The sequence below is a fragment of the Colossoma macropomum genome, unplaced genomic scaffold (genome assembly GCF_904425465.1).
Source record: "Colossoma macropomum unplaced genomic scaffold, Colossoma_macropomum, whole genome shotgun sequence".
NCBI classification, from domain to species: domain Eukaryota; kingdom Metazoa; phylum Chordata; class Actinopteri; order Characiformes; family Serrasalmidae; genus Colossoma; species Colossoma macropomum.
This window is the reverse complement of record NW_023494894.1, coordinates 589,386-605,288: the sequence shown is the minus strand read 5'-3', so window position 1 is coordinate 605,288 and position 15,903 is coordinate 589,386. Positions and strand designations below refer to the sequence as shown.

Below are 15,903 nucleotides of genomic sequence, written 5' to 3'. Positions count from 1 at the left end.
ATACTGAAGAAAAATGTAAGAACAAAGAATATAAAGATTTGTCAATAATGTTATTTCTATCTCTGTTGCCCTTCACACTCTCACTCTCACTATGAAGTTTCGTCAAATTCTTAAACCAGTTGGCTTGACAGCTGGCTAGCTAATGTTAGTGTTAGCCTAACCACTTTTCTATGCGTATCATTTAAACCTAAAGTTAGCTAGCTAGCTAACAAGCAACCGAGTAAAAACCTGACAGCTGTACTCACCATAATTTGCTACAAAAGGGTATCTTCACTCTGTAACTACTTACTGTTTCACTCTGTATATTATAGATTTCGTAAGGTCTAATGTTTACTTTAGTAAGCTTTTAGCTAAAATCCTGCCACAACTTCAGCGGCTGCTGGCAGAATGAATAAAACCAGGGACCCTTCCCCAGGTCTGATATGATTGGCTTACAGTTTACAAGGTCTGACGTGATTGGACGAGCCGGGTTCCACTTTTTCACATTATGTTACATTTCTGGCAACACAAGCAGCGCTGCATTAGAGGAACATGGCATGGTTGAATAATAAATGGGAATAAGCTATAGATCACTTTGAACTAATATTGTACTTTTATTGTGAAGGGGATTAAAACTGGTCTAGTGACGCCCATATATATATATATATATATATATTATATATATATATATATATAAATAATAATAATATATTTATATAAAATAATAAAATACATAGAGTGCTGCTTGAAAGTTCGTGACTTTTTAGCATTATGTGACCTAAATATGACCAGATATAACAATAAAAACAACACAAACAATTACACAGTTTTTTTTGTTGATTGAGCAAATTGATCCAACATTAAATGTCTTTGTTGGAAAAAGTTTCAGTAACTGGTGTGACCCCTTGAGCAGCAATGACTTCAACCAGTTCCCTGCACATTGAATCTTGGCCCATTCCTTCTTACAGGACTGCTTCAACTCAAGGTTTTCTTACATGAACGCCATGTCTTAGGTCCTGCCGCAACATTTGTATTGGATTACTGGGTTTTGGCTCAGTCATTCCAAAATGCAACAGCCATTCAGCTATTTTTCGAAGACTTACTGGTGTTTTTAGGGTTGTTATCATTTTGTAGGTCACAGCTTCTGTTGAGGTTCTTTTCTTCTGTAGATCTCATACTCTCCTGTAGAATCCAAAATTCATAGCCCAATCAAATAATGGCAAGCTGTCCTGGTCCAGTAGCAGCAAAACAGCCCCAAACCGTGATACTGCCACCACTGTAATTCACAGTTGGTATGAAGTTCTTATGCTGGAATGCTGTGTTTGGTTTTTGCCAAACAGTTCTCATTTAAGCCATAAAGATCTTTTTTTGCTATATTCAACACATAACATTCCTTACATACTATTATTTTTAAGTTTTTATCTGATGTTGAATTCATGAACACTGGCATTAGCCACTATAAAAGAGGCCTGCAGATCTTTAGATGTTACCTTGGGTTTTTTGTGATCTCCCAAAATATTATATGCCATACTCTTGGATTCATTTTTGTTGGATGACCACTCCTGGGAAGGGTAACAGTGGTGTTGAATTTCCTCCACTTGTACTGTCTGACACTCCACACTCATCAGAAATTGTTTAGGAACTTCTTTCAGCCTAATGAGCATCGGCCAATTTTTTCTGAGGTCCTCAGAAATCTCCTTTGACTGAGACATGGCATGCACTAAGAAATGTGTGTAGTAAAGACCAGACTTTGATGGTGATTGTTGCTTTTTAGGTAGGGCAGGGTCAGCCACACTCACACCAGTTTATTGAACTTCCTGACCCTAATTATTCCCTATATCAATCTGATAATTCTTAAGGTTTCAATACTTTTGCTCACCAATTATGTATAATGTTGGATCACTTTGTTTGTAAAATACAAACACACACACACACACACACACAGATACATATACACATACTTGGAATTGGGCCCATAGAGAAGAACACTCTGTCCATTTTGATTTTGGGTCGGGTTCTTGCAATCAGAAACACTCCTGCAAATGCTAACAAACACCTGAAAAGAAACACAGTCACAGTAAACAAAAGTAAAGCTTTTCATAGCCAATAAACAAAATGCATTTCAGTGCTATTGAGACAAAATCTTATATTTCTGTTTTTGTTATTTTCTATCAAAAAAGTAAGCTCTTGTAACATTAACATTCATTAGGATTTACCAATTTGGAGGTAAAAGTTTTTGTTCAGACAGCAATGATTTATAAGTTACTCCCTGCCTATACACACAGAGGGAGTAGTGTGAGATGTGGGAATTCACATTGATTGTGATTCATAAAGCAGGAAGATGACTTCTGAAAACTAAAAAATGTAGGTATGATTTCTGAGAACTAAAAAATATAGGTATGTCATTTTTATTCAATACACTCAATCTTGTATTTCAAAGCTACAAATATTACAGCATTACTCTTGTTTCATTGTTAAGTATTAGATGGAAACAAAAAAGTTTACATTCTTGAAATATCCGATGGAAAAATGGCCCATCAGGAATTGTTTTCTCTGTGGTATCTAGGTTCTTATAGCTAAGCAAACTATTGGTTAGGACTTAAAAAGCTGAATAGAATCCCTAATGCATTACAAAATATTAGCATAATTATGAAGTGACGGAAGAATCAATCAATCATGTTTTGATTTCTAATAGGTGGGACCAATTTCATGAGAGAAAACATCACAGGCCTTCTGCAAGTCCTACATACATCACTGACTGTAAAAACGAGTGGCAGCCTAATCAGTGGGTTTTTAGAAATGGAAAACAGCAACGGCAGCTCTATACCAAGGCTCTCTACCTAAAGAGTCACTGTAAAACTGCTACAAGGTAAAACATATGGTTATATGTCTGTTACATGAAGGCAATATGAAGGCCTAGCTCTAACAGTCACAGGCCACTACTGAATGCAGCACTTACCCAAACACAAACATGATGATGTATATCAGTGATAAACCATAGAACTCCTCATAGAACAAAATTCCTGCAAAGAAATGAACATAATCAAGTTAAGGGGCAGTTGTAATTCTAATAATTTATGCTTTTTTACATTTTCTCTCACTTACCTGAAATTTCACTTATGTGAAATATTGCATGATACAATACTAGATGTGAAAAGATGAAGACTAATATACATCTCCTATATGGTATTGCCACTGCAAACTTTTCAAACTATGCTGAAAACATCAGTTCACTCAGAGGGAACAATATTAGTTGCTTGTATTAGTCGCTTGACTCTACCATATAACCATGGAGACAACTGATTAGCTTAGAGAGACCTTAATCCATTCCCTTCCAGGGACAAAGAGGCCAGATAGTGCTAGCTACTGACAGCACACAGCACAGCTTAACTCAAACCTGAATGGCAGCTCCAGGGCAAACTTCTACAGTACTGATTAGTGCTTTAATTTGCAACTTTAGCAGTTTTGTCATGGAGGTTTCAAAATGCCGTCATCTGACTATCCTTAAATACACTGTGGACAAAAGTATTGGGACATCTACACATTACACCCACAGGAGCTTTTATGACATCCCATTCTAATCCATAGGCAATAACATGGAGTTGGTCACCACTTTGCAGCTATAACAACTTCCCCTCTTTTGGTAGCGTTCTATAAGATTCCACTTCAAAGCGTGTTGTTGTTTTTTTCCAGGGACAGTGCTTCAGTCATATTTGGAAGAATGAATAATAATCACAAATTGAACAAGCATAATATTAAAGCAGCAATATGCGATTTTACTTACAAAACAGCCAGTATGGCAGTGTTCTTGGGACTGTATATTGACACTTATCAGTGTGGGTAATTCAGAGCATCTATACTGCCCCTGGTGGTGTGGAGAGGCAATCGCCCTCTCCTTATTTGATAGTGGATCAAAAGTGTATGGCTGTGTTATCAGTATCGGACTCAAAGGCAGGTTTCTGCTAACTATAAGAAATGCTTTTTTCTCAATTCTTGGTTGTCAAAAACAGATACGACTGTTGTCATAACCAGTTTAGACAGTAACAGTTATCTATTCAAGTAACAATGAAAGCTACCATAGATCAACTCACAGATCATCGCTACATAATGTATGTTTGAGATCAAGCTATTTCTGACCTGCAGTTGAAGTTAATGTTACTGAAAATGTGTCACACTGACAGGAAGCCTAGCGAATTATTTATTTCTCCTGATAAGGACCTTGCACTATTACATCAATACTAAGTACTACAGAATGGAGACTATAGTCGCATGGACGACTAATCTCTCATGTTCACTCAGTATGTAGTGGAAATGCTATTAGCATGTCTGATGGTGCCAAATTATCATTGTACCTTGTCCTATATTAATAATTTTTTGTAAAATATCAATGTCGACATGTATGTATTTGTCGACAATGCCTGACAAATAATAAAGTATTTGACACTACAAGCAGCCTTGGCCTCACTTTAAAGTCCTCTGTCCTTCTCTTAGTTTTCTTTTTCATTTATTTTGCGTTTTTATTTGGCCTAAGGGCTGATTCACACATACTACCACTGCATGACATGAGGGACATGAAACATCTTGATTTTCATTTCAGCGCTCAGGTTAACAGGTCAGTACATTCAAGCAGGCTGTGCAGGCAGGGCAGCAGAGCATCCCAGACACAGCACTGAAACATTGCAGTATTTGGAGAAATGGGCAGCTGATTTTTCCATGTTCTGCACACACCACACAGAAAATTACACTGAAATAACACATGAAAAGCAATGAAAATGAAACATATATAAAAAATAAAACTTAAAAAAAAACAAAAATTCATGAATTCATGAACGCTATCAAATGAAATACTAGTTAACATGCCATGCTGCACACAGATTTCCTGGGTCGTTCACCAGGCTTGAAAGCATCACCCAATCAAAAGTGAGAATGCTGCTGAGGGTAAACAAATTTACAGTGCTCTTTTTATTGAGGAAAATATCTGAATTAACTACTTTTCCAATTGGAGATGTTGGTGTAACTTTCTTGCTGCACCAATCCGCAGCACAAACACTATATGAATGAAATGGCCAGTGCATGTGAGCTGTTTTACTCATGCTGCCCCTACACTCACATTAGCAGAGGTAGTATGTGCAAATTAGGCCTAATAATACTTGCTGCCAACTGCCCTGTGTTTCTGCCTGTAAAGAGTTGCGATGATCCTCCTTGATCATTTTTCCATTCAAGACTCAGCAACACACAGGTCGCTTGTCAGGTACTGCAATGAATAACATATGAGAAAGTGACTAGCGTAGCCTTAGCAGCTTTAACCAATGAGCATGCAAATCTTTTTCTTCTACGGAGAGTTTGCCCCCCTGTTGTCACTAGAGCGTGGCCTTGCCCATGTGTGGACCCAAGGCCACTTATGATAAAATGTTTCACATAAACCTATGAAGTAATTTGGCTTCTTTTCCACTGCAGGGCGAAACCATTCCATTCGCATTTCTACACAGAAATGTTCGACATAGAATGCTTACAAACCCATTCCACATTTTTTTCAGTTAGCTAACCGTATTTAGAGCCACAGACCGATACTGTTCAATGGGAAGATGTAACGACAATTGGTTCACACTGCCAAATATGAAGATGATCAAAACACACATGAGGGACATCAGTCAGTACAGTGTGGTGTAATGGCCCCAGCCTTCTCTGAGGATACCTGTTTCTGTGAATAGAAAAGGAGGATATAATCCATTATATTATAGAGACTGCACAATGTGTAGTGTATTTCACTACTGTTAGAAGGGTTGGAATACACTACATCAGTTGTCAGTTCACCAGGAACCTTGTAAGACTCAGCTATTGAGCAATTAATGTTGAATTGATCAGTAATTTATTCTAAGAAACCATAATTACTAAGTAATTCTCTATGACACTCAGTAGTTATTGTTTAGTTAATAGTGAACTACCCAAATCATTAGTTCACTATTACCTACTGAGTAGTTAACTAGTAGTCCTTGGTAGTTAAGAGTAGTTACTTAAGTGCATTAGGCAGCACTACTCATTCGTTCCTGCTTAGTCCCTGATTAGTTACTTATTAACTACAAAACAGTATTGTAAAGTGTTACCCCAAACCAACAGAAACAAAAAATAGTCATAGACAACATATACTAATAGTATGGCACAAAAAATACAATAAAAGATGCAATACTGCAAAAGATAAAAGAAGGTAAAATATTTAGATAAATGATTTATGATCCTTTTGAACTTACTATATATGACATGACAGGTTTTGGAAATGGTTTACGTCTTGAGATATTTACTCTGGTGGGGTCTTTCTTTGATTGTTGACTTTAACATAGATATACCTACCTCTTGCAAACTTTTTGGTGTTTCTGAGCTCACCAGTGCATTCTTTCTTTTATAGAATGTACAAAATAGTTCACTGGGCAACACCTAATGTTTTTGTTATCTCTCTGATGGGTTTGTTTTGGTTTTTCAGCCTAATGATGACTTACTTCACCAGCAGTAACAGCTTTATGGACTTCGTATTAAGAGTTAACAGCAGCAAATTACTTTTGAACCCCTAAAAATGATGCACTGTATGTATGAATGTACAGGGACGTTATATATGAATGGTTGTAATTCCTACACTGTATGTGTGTGTGTGTGTATATGTATGTATGTATGTATATTGTGCCTTGTGACCTTGAGCAAGGCACCTAACCCCCAGCGGCTGCCCACCGCTCTGGGCAAGTGTGCTCACTGCCCCCTAGTGTGTGTGTTCACTAGTGTGTATATGGTGTTTCACTGCACAGACGGGTTATAATGCAGAGGTGAAATTTCCCCGCTGTGGGACTAATAAGGGTCACTTAACTATAGATAGATAGATAGAGATAGGTCCCAACTCTGAGTTCTTTCTGAAATTGTGGTAAAACAGCAAAACTGTAAACCACACTAGCCGCTAGATGCTGCGTTTATTATTTTGCATTTTTCTGTACCCATGATGTCAGCTGACCAATTTTGTATTTTTGTCATTATGTTGTTTTAAAAACAGACAGTCCAGCAACAACAATGATCATATTCTGAGTGTAGAATTCAGAGTAATAGCTGAAATACAGCTTCTTGGACATCATAGTGTAGTTTTTGTAGATTCAAATTCTATTCACTAAAACTCCAGACAGTACATCACAAAAGATTAAGCCAAACAGTACAGTACCTGCTACTACAGCACTGGCTGTGAAGAAGACATAATTGATAGGAACAATTTCTGTAGCATCAAACATCTTCATGGCCTCGTTGAGAAATCTGTAAAAAAAAAAAATTAAATAAATAAATACATTAAAAAAATGAACTGGTAAAAAATTGGTAAATTAGAACTGTTTCAGTTTTTCTGATGTTCCAATTCACATAAATCAACAAGAATAGAATTTGAATTTAATGAAAAATCCTGGAGACTCACTTAATCTGAAAGGCACAGGAGGCTACCATAACAATGAACATGATATAGAAGATTGGGTAGGTGAGCTGCAAGTGGCTCCCACGAATTGTTTCTGTGAGCATCCCAGACACAGCTTTCACTGAGATCACCGTCACAGAAGCTGCAACACAGATGCACACAGGCTTATACATCATGCTGTATATGAATCAGTGATGGATTAAGGTAATGTAAATACAGCAAGAGGTGTGTAGTCTTACCAAGCAGAGCCACCAAGAGCATCACAATCACAATATGATTCAGATTCCTGCACTTATACAGGTACAGCAGGATACAAAACAAGACCACTTCAAAAAGCTAAAGGAGAGAGAGAGAGAGAGAGAGAGAGAGAGAGAGAGAGAGAGAGATTAACAAAAAACATTTGCAGCAGTGCAAAAGTTGAAATGTTATGCACACAGATGTGCTGCATACAATAAGGCAAAATATCCAGCAGGTGGTGCTCTTTCACTCTCTTATATTCTGAGAAGAACTCAGAATAATTCAGAGATTTTATATCTTCAATTTCGCAGTATTATATCTAACATCTAAAAAATAACAACAAAAAACATTCACAAATTATATTTTACTGTCATATTTTACCTCTATCATTATTACATTTAATTTTTTTGCTTATGTGTTTCCCATAAATATCTTTGTACCATGGATAAATTTAAAAATTACTATTATATTTTATAACTTTGCACTGATAATTTCGATTACATAAACATACCCAGGAGTATATGTTTACAACAGAAGTGTATCAATGTTGTTTCAGGTTTGTCTGTTCCATTCTGCACTGTTTTTAGAAATTTTCTTCCAAGCTGAATTTCCAAGAGATTTATCAAGATTTATTATAATTATGAAATCTCTGAATTTCTCAGATTTATTAAGACTAAACAGACCAGTGGCAGTATAAAATTTATATGCAGTTTGTGACGTACAAAGTAAGCAAGGAACTGCCAGCTGATGAGACAACGCTCCACCATGTTGGCAGTCACGTGAGGGGCAGAGTGGGGTGCAAAGGTCACCAGTAGGTATGTGCCTGTGAGAGCAAGAGCACCCCCTGTGGACAGAGCAGAAAAAACACAAAACATGATTTATGACTACAGTTAACCCAGACACACAACGTTGTCAAAACGTTGTCTTTTTTTTATGTATGCTGTTTATGTTGTCTGAACAAAGTTGTCACAAGGATATCACTATTAAGCAACCCTGCCATATGGTGTTATGACTACCTATTAGCAACTTAGCAAAATTCCATGGAGTTCTATGCACAACATAATGGAACTTTTGTTGTAACAATATTCTGACAATGTTGCCACTACATTGTCACAATGTCCTGGAATGTTGTTAGATAATGTTGTAACAACTTTCTCAGGAATTATATGTCAATGTTGTGGGCACCAAAATAATAGGTTGTCGACACTGTCACAGTGTAACCATGTTTGCTGGGAATGGGCTTGTTCGAGACAAACTGTGCCTCGCCTTGGTGGTCAGCAAGGGTTGCAGTTGCAGTTGCCAAGAAGAAAGCTGTCAAGCTGGACAGTTTTACCGACAGCAGCCCACATTAGCTGTCTTGCGGCATTCACATATCAGAAATAGCATTTATATAACAACATAAATCCAAATTCAGTTAAATTTACATTTGAAAATAATAACCACAAACACGACATAATTTAATATGCAACAAGCTCTATTCAACAAGTTGGTGTTGGTTAAAATGGAGCATAGTTTATAAATGCTTAAACATTTTTTATGTAAAATAATACAATCATTTCCTGAACACTGAATAGCATGAAACGTTTTAACACCGCTGTTATTTTTTTGAGCACTTTTGAACGCGAGTTATAGGAGGTTTAAAAGGTGCCTATGCACATCCATGACATCTGTGAGTGTGAACAATGAGCTGCTCCGCTCGCCAACCAATCAGCACTCAGTAGCAGTAAAGCTAGCAGCCCGTTGCCCAAAACCTGCTGTAGATAAAAGGAAATATATAGGTAAGTTTTCTTTTGCTTTTTTAGTAAAATACTTTTTAGTAAAATACTTCCTAGTGTCTACAATGTTGCTATGGACAATGACGACCCAGCACACCCCCCTGCTTGCCTGTGTGCGTGTTTAGCTTCTTGCCCACTAGTTTATTGTTAGCAGTCTGCTTCGTCATCTCCAGCTAACATGGTTAATCTAGCGTTATGGTTATTTTCACCTATCCATCCATTTATTCCTCTGTAGATGTGAGCTGATGTCACTGTACCCTGATAGTTGGAAAGGAATTTTTATCCTTTATAGCATTTATATCCTTTAGTTAGTTTGGACTCATGGACACATTGTTGTGTGTTTGGTTTTCTAACAATTCTGGACACATCTTGAATTTCAATCTTCTTGTTGGCTTAAAAGAAGATTATACAGGTATGTACCAGTCCTTTGTTGCATAATCTTCCACAGTACTTAATCTTTTGTTAGTCATACCAACACAAAAATGATTTGTTATATACGATCTATGTCAACAAAAGAGCAGTTTGTTCAGGGATTTTGGGAAGGGGCTCTCGCAAGTCAATCAACTCAATCAAAAAACTTACCAGCATGCACCGTACCAAGCCAGGTGACACACAGTGTTAAGTCGAACAAGCCTAATGTCTTGAGGCCGTGGGATTAAACCACAGTTAAGTATTTCACTTACTGCTCACATTTAAGACCTCTCTTACCTACAATATGAAACATAAGAGAAAACCAACAGAACTTACCCAGAAGATCAGAGGCCCGTAAAGTTTCTTTAAGGAACACTACAGAAATGATAGCACTGGCTGAAAAAGAAAAAAGATAACAAAGGAGCTCTTATTAACATTTTGTGAATTTGACCCTGAAAACTAGAATGTGCCAATAAGGTATACCACAGTTTTCACAATACATAATATTGTTATTGTGGATACTTTGGGAAATAGTAGTGTTTTTATGTGTTTCCTATGTTTGCACACAGATTATGCACCTGTGTTCAGCTATGCTGAAGATGTTTGGTGATGCCTGATGTGAAGGATCTGTGTTGATTACACTGTCTTGGTTTTGCCTGGTGTTGGTTAGTAAAGTTGGAGCTAATGTTAATGCCAAAGATGGTTTTAAGTTTGTTCTCATTAAGAGCACAATATTTGTTCCACTTGAAGCCTTTCTCACTCTGCCTAGCGAGCCTTCCACGCCACGGACCTGCTGGTTACAGTTCTTCAAAACATACCTCGTAGCTGCAGGGCTAACTGTGGTGAACGCCACTACTACAGCTGCTGTTATAACCTGTTCTGAGATCAGGCTGTAACAGAGAATTAGAGTGGGCACTCACGCCAGACCTCTCGCCAGACCAAACACCGGACTCCATTTAAACCGGAAAACTGCTCAGGTTTATTTAAATTTTCTTAAGAGTTAAAAGAGACTAAGCTGGATGGGAAGGTGTAGCTTCAGGGATAAGCTAATATAGATAAACTAAAATAATAAACAAAAACAACCAAAGGTTTTAAGAGAAACGAACTAAGCCTGAAGACAAATGAAACTAAAACACAAAAAGCTCCCTTAACTCCCTACTTTAAAACCAGGAGAAAAAGGCTAAGGAAAACAAATGGCTCTTCTCCCAAATGTTCAACGTTTCACAAAATCTAACAAAGCTTTTGAGAAATTTACAAGCAAAATACAGAATGGAATGAAGAGTGCCAGGCTGGTCTGGACAGGTGTACTTCCAAAAGAGCCCTGAACATCTTCCAGGTAGTGGGTTGGTGACCTCTTATACAGGAGGGTGCCCCACAGACCTGCACATAATGCAATAACAATGCAAGAGAAAAAACACAATATGGCCACAGACAGACACAAAAAGGCTAGTACAACTGTGGGTCATAATAGTCCCACCCTTAAGAATAAACATCTTTAACACAAAATGTGCCATCGTACTTCCAAGATCTTATACAAATTTACAAATGAGGCTCTGATTGCAGACAACTCCCACAATCACTAAGATCATTCTAGAAACAACACTCAAATTGCTTTGATGCAAATACTAAAGCTAGAAATCTTGAATTTTGCTAGACAAACTTCTTGTTAAATAAAGCAAAAGAAGTTTTTAATTCTCATTTTCCAGACTATATAAGTACAAATCTAAATATCACTACATATCCTAAATTTAACAAATGAACATGGCTCAGGAACACTAAACAAAACTAATCTCCCCGAGGGCAGACAAAGCTAACAAGAGCATAAATGCCTCTTGTTATCAGTGCACAGTTCAAAAGTCTGTATTCATGATGGTATAGGGTGCATTAGCGCACATGGCATGGGTGACGTGCACACCTGTGAAGGTACCATTAATGCTTAACAATACATACATGTTTTGGCAACATATGCTGGCATCCAGATGACATCTTTTTCAGGGGAGGCCTTACTTATTTCAGCAAGACAATGCCAAACCACATTCTGCACGTATTACAACAGCATTGCTCTGTATTAAAAGAGCCCTGGTGCTAAACTGGCCTGCCTGCAGTTCAGACCTGTCACTCATTGAAAACATTTGGATTGTTATGAAACGAAAAACACGACAAATGAGCCCCCGAACTGTTGAGCAGCTGAAATCCTATATCAAACAAGAACGGGAAAACATTTCACTTTCAAAACTACAGCAATTGGTCTTCTCGGTTCCCAAACACTTACAGAGTGTTGTTAAAAGAAGAGGTGATGAAACACATTGTTAAACATGCACCCATGCCAAAGTTTTTGGAAGTGTTGTTGGTATCAAATTCAAAATGCGCATATTTTTAAAAAGCAATACAATTTCTCAGGTTCAACATTTGATATGTTGTCTTTGTAGTATTTTTCCTTCAAAAATATGGTTTACATGATTTGCATATGTAGTATCTGGAGTTCCATGTGTTATCTGACTTTGCAGGTTTGGAATGTTTAAGTTAGGGGGCCCCTGGTCCAAAGGTCCAAGGGTCAAGGTGCCATAGGGAATGGGCCCCCCTCTCTTCCTCTCCCTTCCTCTCTTAGTTCCAGATGGATGAGATCATTTTAAAAAGGACCATATGTTCTGTTTCCTTTTTCGACAACAACCACCCTATGTAAGCAGTTGGTTATACTGTTCTGGGGGGGACACTTCAGAATTGGCACGGATCCCCTCTCAGGTACTTTATAGTGCTTGATATGATACTGTTTTACTTTGTAATAAACATCTTATACAAGCAAGACAGTGTCAGCGGAGACTTCTTCATCATCTTCACATCATTGCTATTTAATAAACAACACATATCATTGCATTCTATTTTTATTTACATTCTGCACAGCGTCCCAACTTTTTTGGAAATGGGGTTGTATTAAATAATACAGATCTACTCTCTCGCTTTGACTCTGTCCCAGCCCCTCACAGGGACACTGACTGTAGGGAACAGGACATTATCCAAATGCTATACACACTTCTCCAGACCATGGTCTGACTATGGGAGCTGAGGGAATCCAGTTCTCTTTCATCTCTGCACCTTCATCTGGGACAGCCGGCCTCAAAAGATCTCAGAGAAGCTGGCTGGATTCTCCCAAGTCAAACAGGAGCTTTCCCCGGCTGGATTGGGGCTTGTGTGGTGTGTGGGCTTTGCACAGTGGTCCCCGGTGTCCTGTGTGTGTTTTGGCTATGGTGCATGAGGGCTAATTAGGCATTGTGAAGCTTAAGCAGCATTGCCAAGACCTGGTCTGCTGGCTGCGGATATATAGGGACATTGAGGCCCTGGTTAAGGACTGTTCTGCCTGTCTTGTGTTTGGCAAGATGGGCCACCCGGCTCCCCTCACCCCTTACAACTGCTGGCCTGGCCATCTCAGCCTTGGGAACACCTGCAGCAGGATATCTGTGACAAGATCCACATTTTTGGTGACCATCTATGACGTGCACTCTAAATGACCAAAACTCACCACTGCTGATTCAGTGACCTCTATAATTGACTTTCTGGACTCAACTGGTCTCTGCTGGTCTCTGCTGAAATCACTGTCTACTACTTGCTAATAAAGGCATCCGCCACAGGCACACTGCTATTTACTACCCCCAGGCTAAAGGTGTTGTCGAATGCTTTCATCAGTCACTGAAAAATGGCATCACGGTGCACCCTGCCCAAGGGTTCTCCTTCAAATAGGTCATCTGCCTCACTTTTGACTATAGGCATTTCCCCAGCCTCACTTATGTCAAGCTAGGAGCTCCGCCTACCCCCAGATCACACCCTTGGCGTGGCACAATGCACCTTTGCCTTTAGCAGCTCCTTTACAAGTCTGAGACAGCCTTGCATCTCCCTGTGGCCTGTAAAGTAGGAGCTAGTATTAATACAAACACAGTGTCAGTTCATGCGCTTTTAAAACACAGTAGTGCTGCTGAGCCAAATACTATGAACTATTTATGGGTTTTTGTTAGATTTCAGCAGTGATTTCATGTTTTTCATGTTTCATGTTTTTTAATTGGTAATTTGGCTTTCAGTTTTTAGGTTTCTCCCCATTCAAAGAGTTAGGAGCCTGGTCTTCCATGACTGGAAATAACCACCACAGAGTGGGTAGGCTTTGCTATAAGGACGTTAATTTTAGTCAAGGTACAGTTTTAGTATATGGCGTGCGCCCGCCCCCCGGGCCCCGATGGCGGCTGCGAGAGAGGGGCCCGAACATCGAGCGGTGGCGAACCTCGGCAAGGACGGAGGGTAGAGAGCCGCGAGTGGATGGGGGACGGAGCCGAGGGAACGGCTAGTAACGGCTGGAGGAGGAGGACGACGGTGCCGGCAACAAGAGGCACGAGGGCAAGGAGCGAGTCCCGAGCTCCGCCGCCCGGGCCCCGTCCCGTTACGCAGCGAGGCCGCTTCACTACACCTCACGTTCTACTCGGGCGGCCGAGCTGCCAGCTGGGGGCATTTATGAGGAGGCGGAGCAGCGAGCTCTTGTTCCCTCTTGGCTGTGGTGCTCACGCTGCCTTAATGAGAGCCAGCTGATGCTGATCTGGCTCGTCCCTCTCTCGCTCTGAGAGGGAACAGAGCGAGAGAGGGACGAGCAGCAGCAACAACAGACTGAGGACAGAGCTGAAAAGCTTACTTTAAAAAGGACTGAAAAGTCTAGCTTAAGCCACTAAAAAGTGGCCAGCATAGCTTTGATTATTTGGTTTTGTTTGCTTTGTATTTATTTGGTGTGCGAATAAAATATGGCTGCTGCAAACGCTTCTCCTGCCTCCAGCGTCCTCCTTGAGCCCGGGGTAGCCCATGTCGTGCTACACAGTCATATAATTGTTTTACCAGTATTTTCTTTTTCAAATGCGTAGAGTCGCTCTGGTTTCAAAAGTTTCCACTACGCTGTCACATTCTGATCCCATTCTTTATACATACTTTATACATTTCTGTTATACAGTCGATTGAACTGGCAACACATTATTGCTATAAGAGTTAACATTTAGACTTTTTTTTATATCTTTTTATATATTTTAAATTGGTGAAACCAAAACCTTGCCTGGTGAAAAAGTCAATTCACGTTAGCTGGACTGGTTAATTTCACTTTGCACTGCATTCTTCTGGGTGAACTTTTACACACACACACACACACACACACACACACACACACATCCTTTGCAGAATAGGTTATATCTCAGTGAAATTCTCCTGGTAAATAAATATGTGTAGACAAAGTGTCCAAGGTGATGAAACCCAATCATAAATCCCGACCCTGATCTTATTTTCTTTATTTTTGTGCTTACAGTTAGTGTCACTGTTAGTGACTAAAAAAAAAGCCATTATCAAAGCCTTCAGGCCAATTAATATAAATTATATATATATATATATATATATATATATATATATATATATATATATATATATATACTCAAATGTATTTTAATATAGTGTCATTGTTATTCATCAGTAACAAACACTTGCATAAGTAGTGTTTTACAGCTCCATTTGTAACTTTACGCTATATTTCTAATCAAATGATGTGCAGCTAGAGCCAACAAGAAAACAAAGTTGGTAACAGTAGCCACGTTTACATGCAGCCTGATAATCCGTTAATAATCCGACTAATAGCTCAATCGGAATAGAACACGTCCATGTAAACACCTCAATCGGAATAGACTAGTCCGATTGAGGCCATTCGGAATACAATTTCTATCCGATTGAACGAGGTGGGTAAACTTCTAAATAATCCGTTAAATAGAAGAATAATAGCCATGTAAACGCCTGAATCCGATTACATTCCAATCGGAACGTGTAAGTATGTTCTGCGCATGTGCGTCGCGTCATGGCGAAAGTTTATACCGTTCAGCATGGCGGAGCAGAAACGGGTCTGCAGAGGAGACGAAGTTTATGCTCTGAGCTTTAAAAGACGGCGGTGGGACGGACGTCCAGCTTATGAGTCTCAGAACACGACGTCTTCCTCTCGCCGCTTACTTTATAAGCACATGTGAAACACGTTTTCCTGAGTCTGACATCATTTTAAAGCAATTA

At 39.1% G+C, this 15,903-nt stretch overlaps 1 protein-coding gene across 2 annotated transcripts in view; it reads right to left on the bottom strand.

Annotated features, from left to right (window-relative positions):
- LOC118800425 (NIPA-like protein 2) overlaps nt 1-15,903 on the bottom strand; it is a 50,660-nt gene that overhangs the window by 16,504 nt on the left and 18,253 nt on the right. For both annotated transcript variants that reach the window (XM_036560634.1, XM_036560632.1), the window contains exons 5-11: nt 10,174-10,233; nt 8,374-8,495; nt 7,654-7,750; nt 7,418-7,556; nt 7,175-7,263; nt 2,939-3,002; nt 1,941-2,035 (exon numbers count right to left, since the gene is read on the bottom strand). In XM_036560634.1, the coding sequence (XP_036416527.1) occupies nt 1,941-2,035; nt 2,939-3,002; nt 7,175-7,263; nt 7,418-7,556; nt 7,654-7,750; nt 8,374-8,495; nt 10,174-10,233 (666 nt within the window). The remainder of the gene's footprint in view (nt 1-1,940; nt 2,036-2,938; nt 3,003-7,174; nt 7,264-7,417; nt 7,557-7,653; nt 7,751-8,373; nt 8,496-10,173; nt 10,234-15,903) is intronic.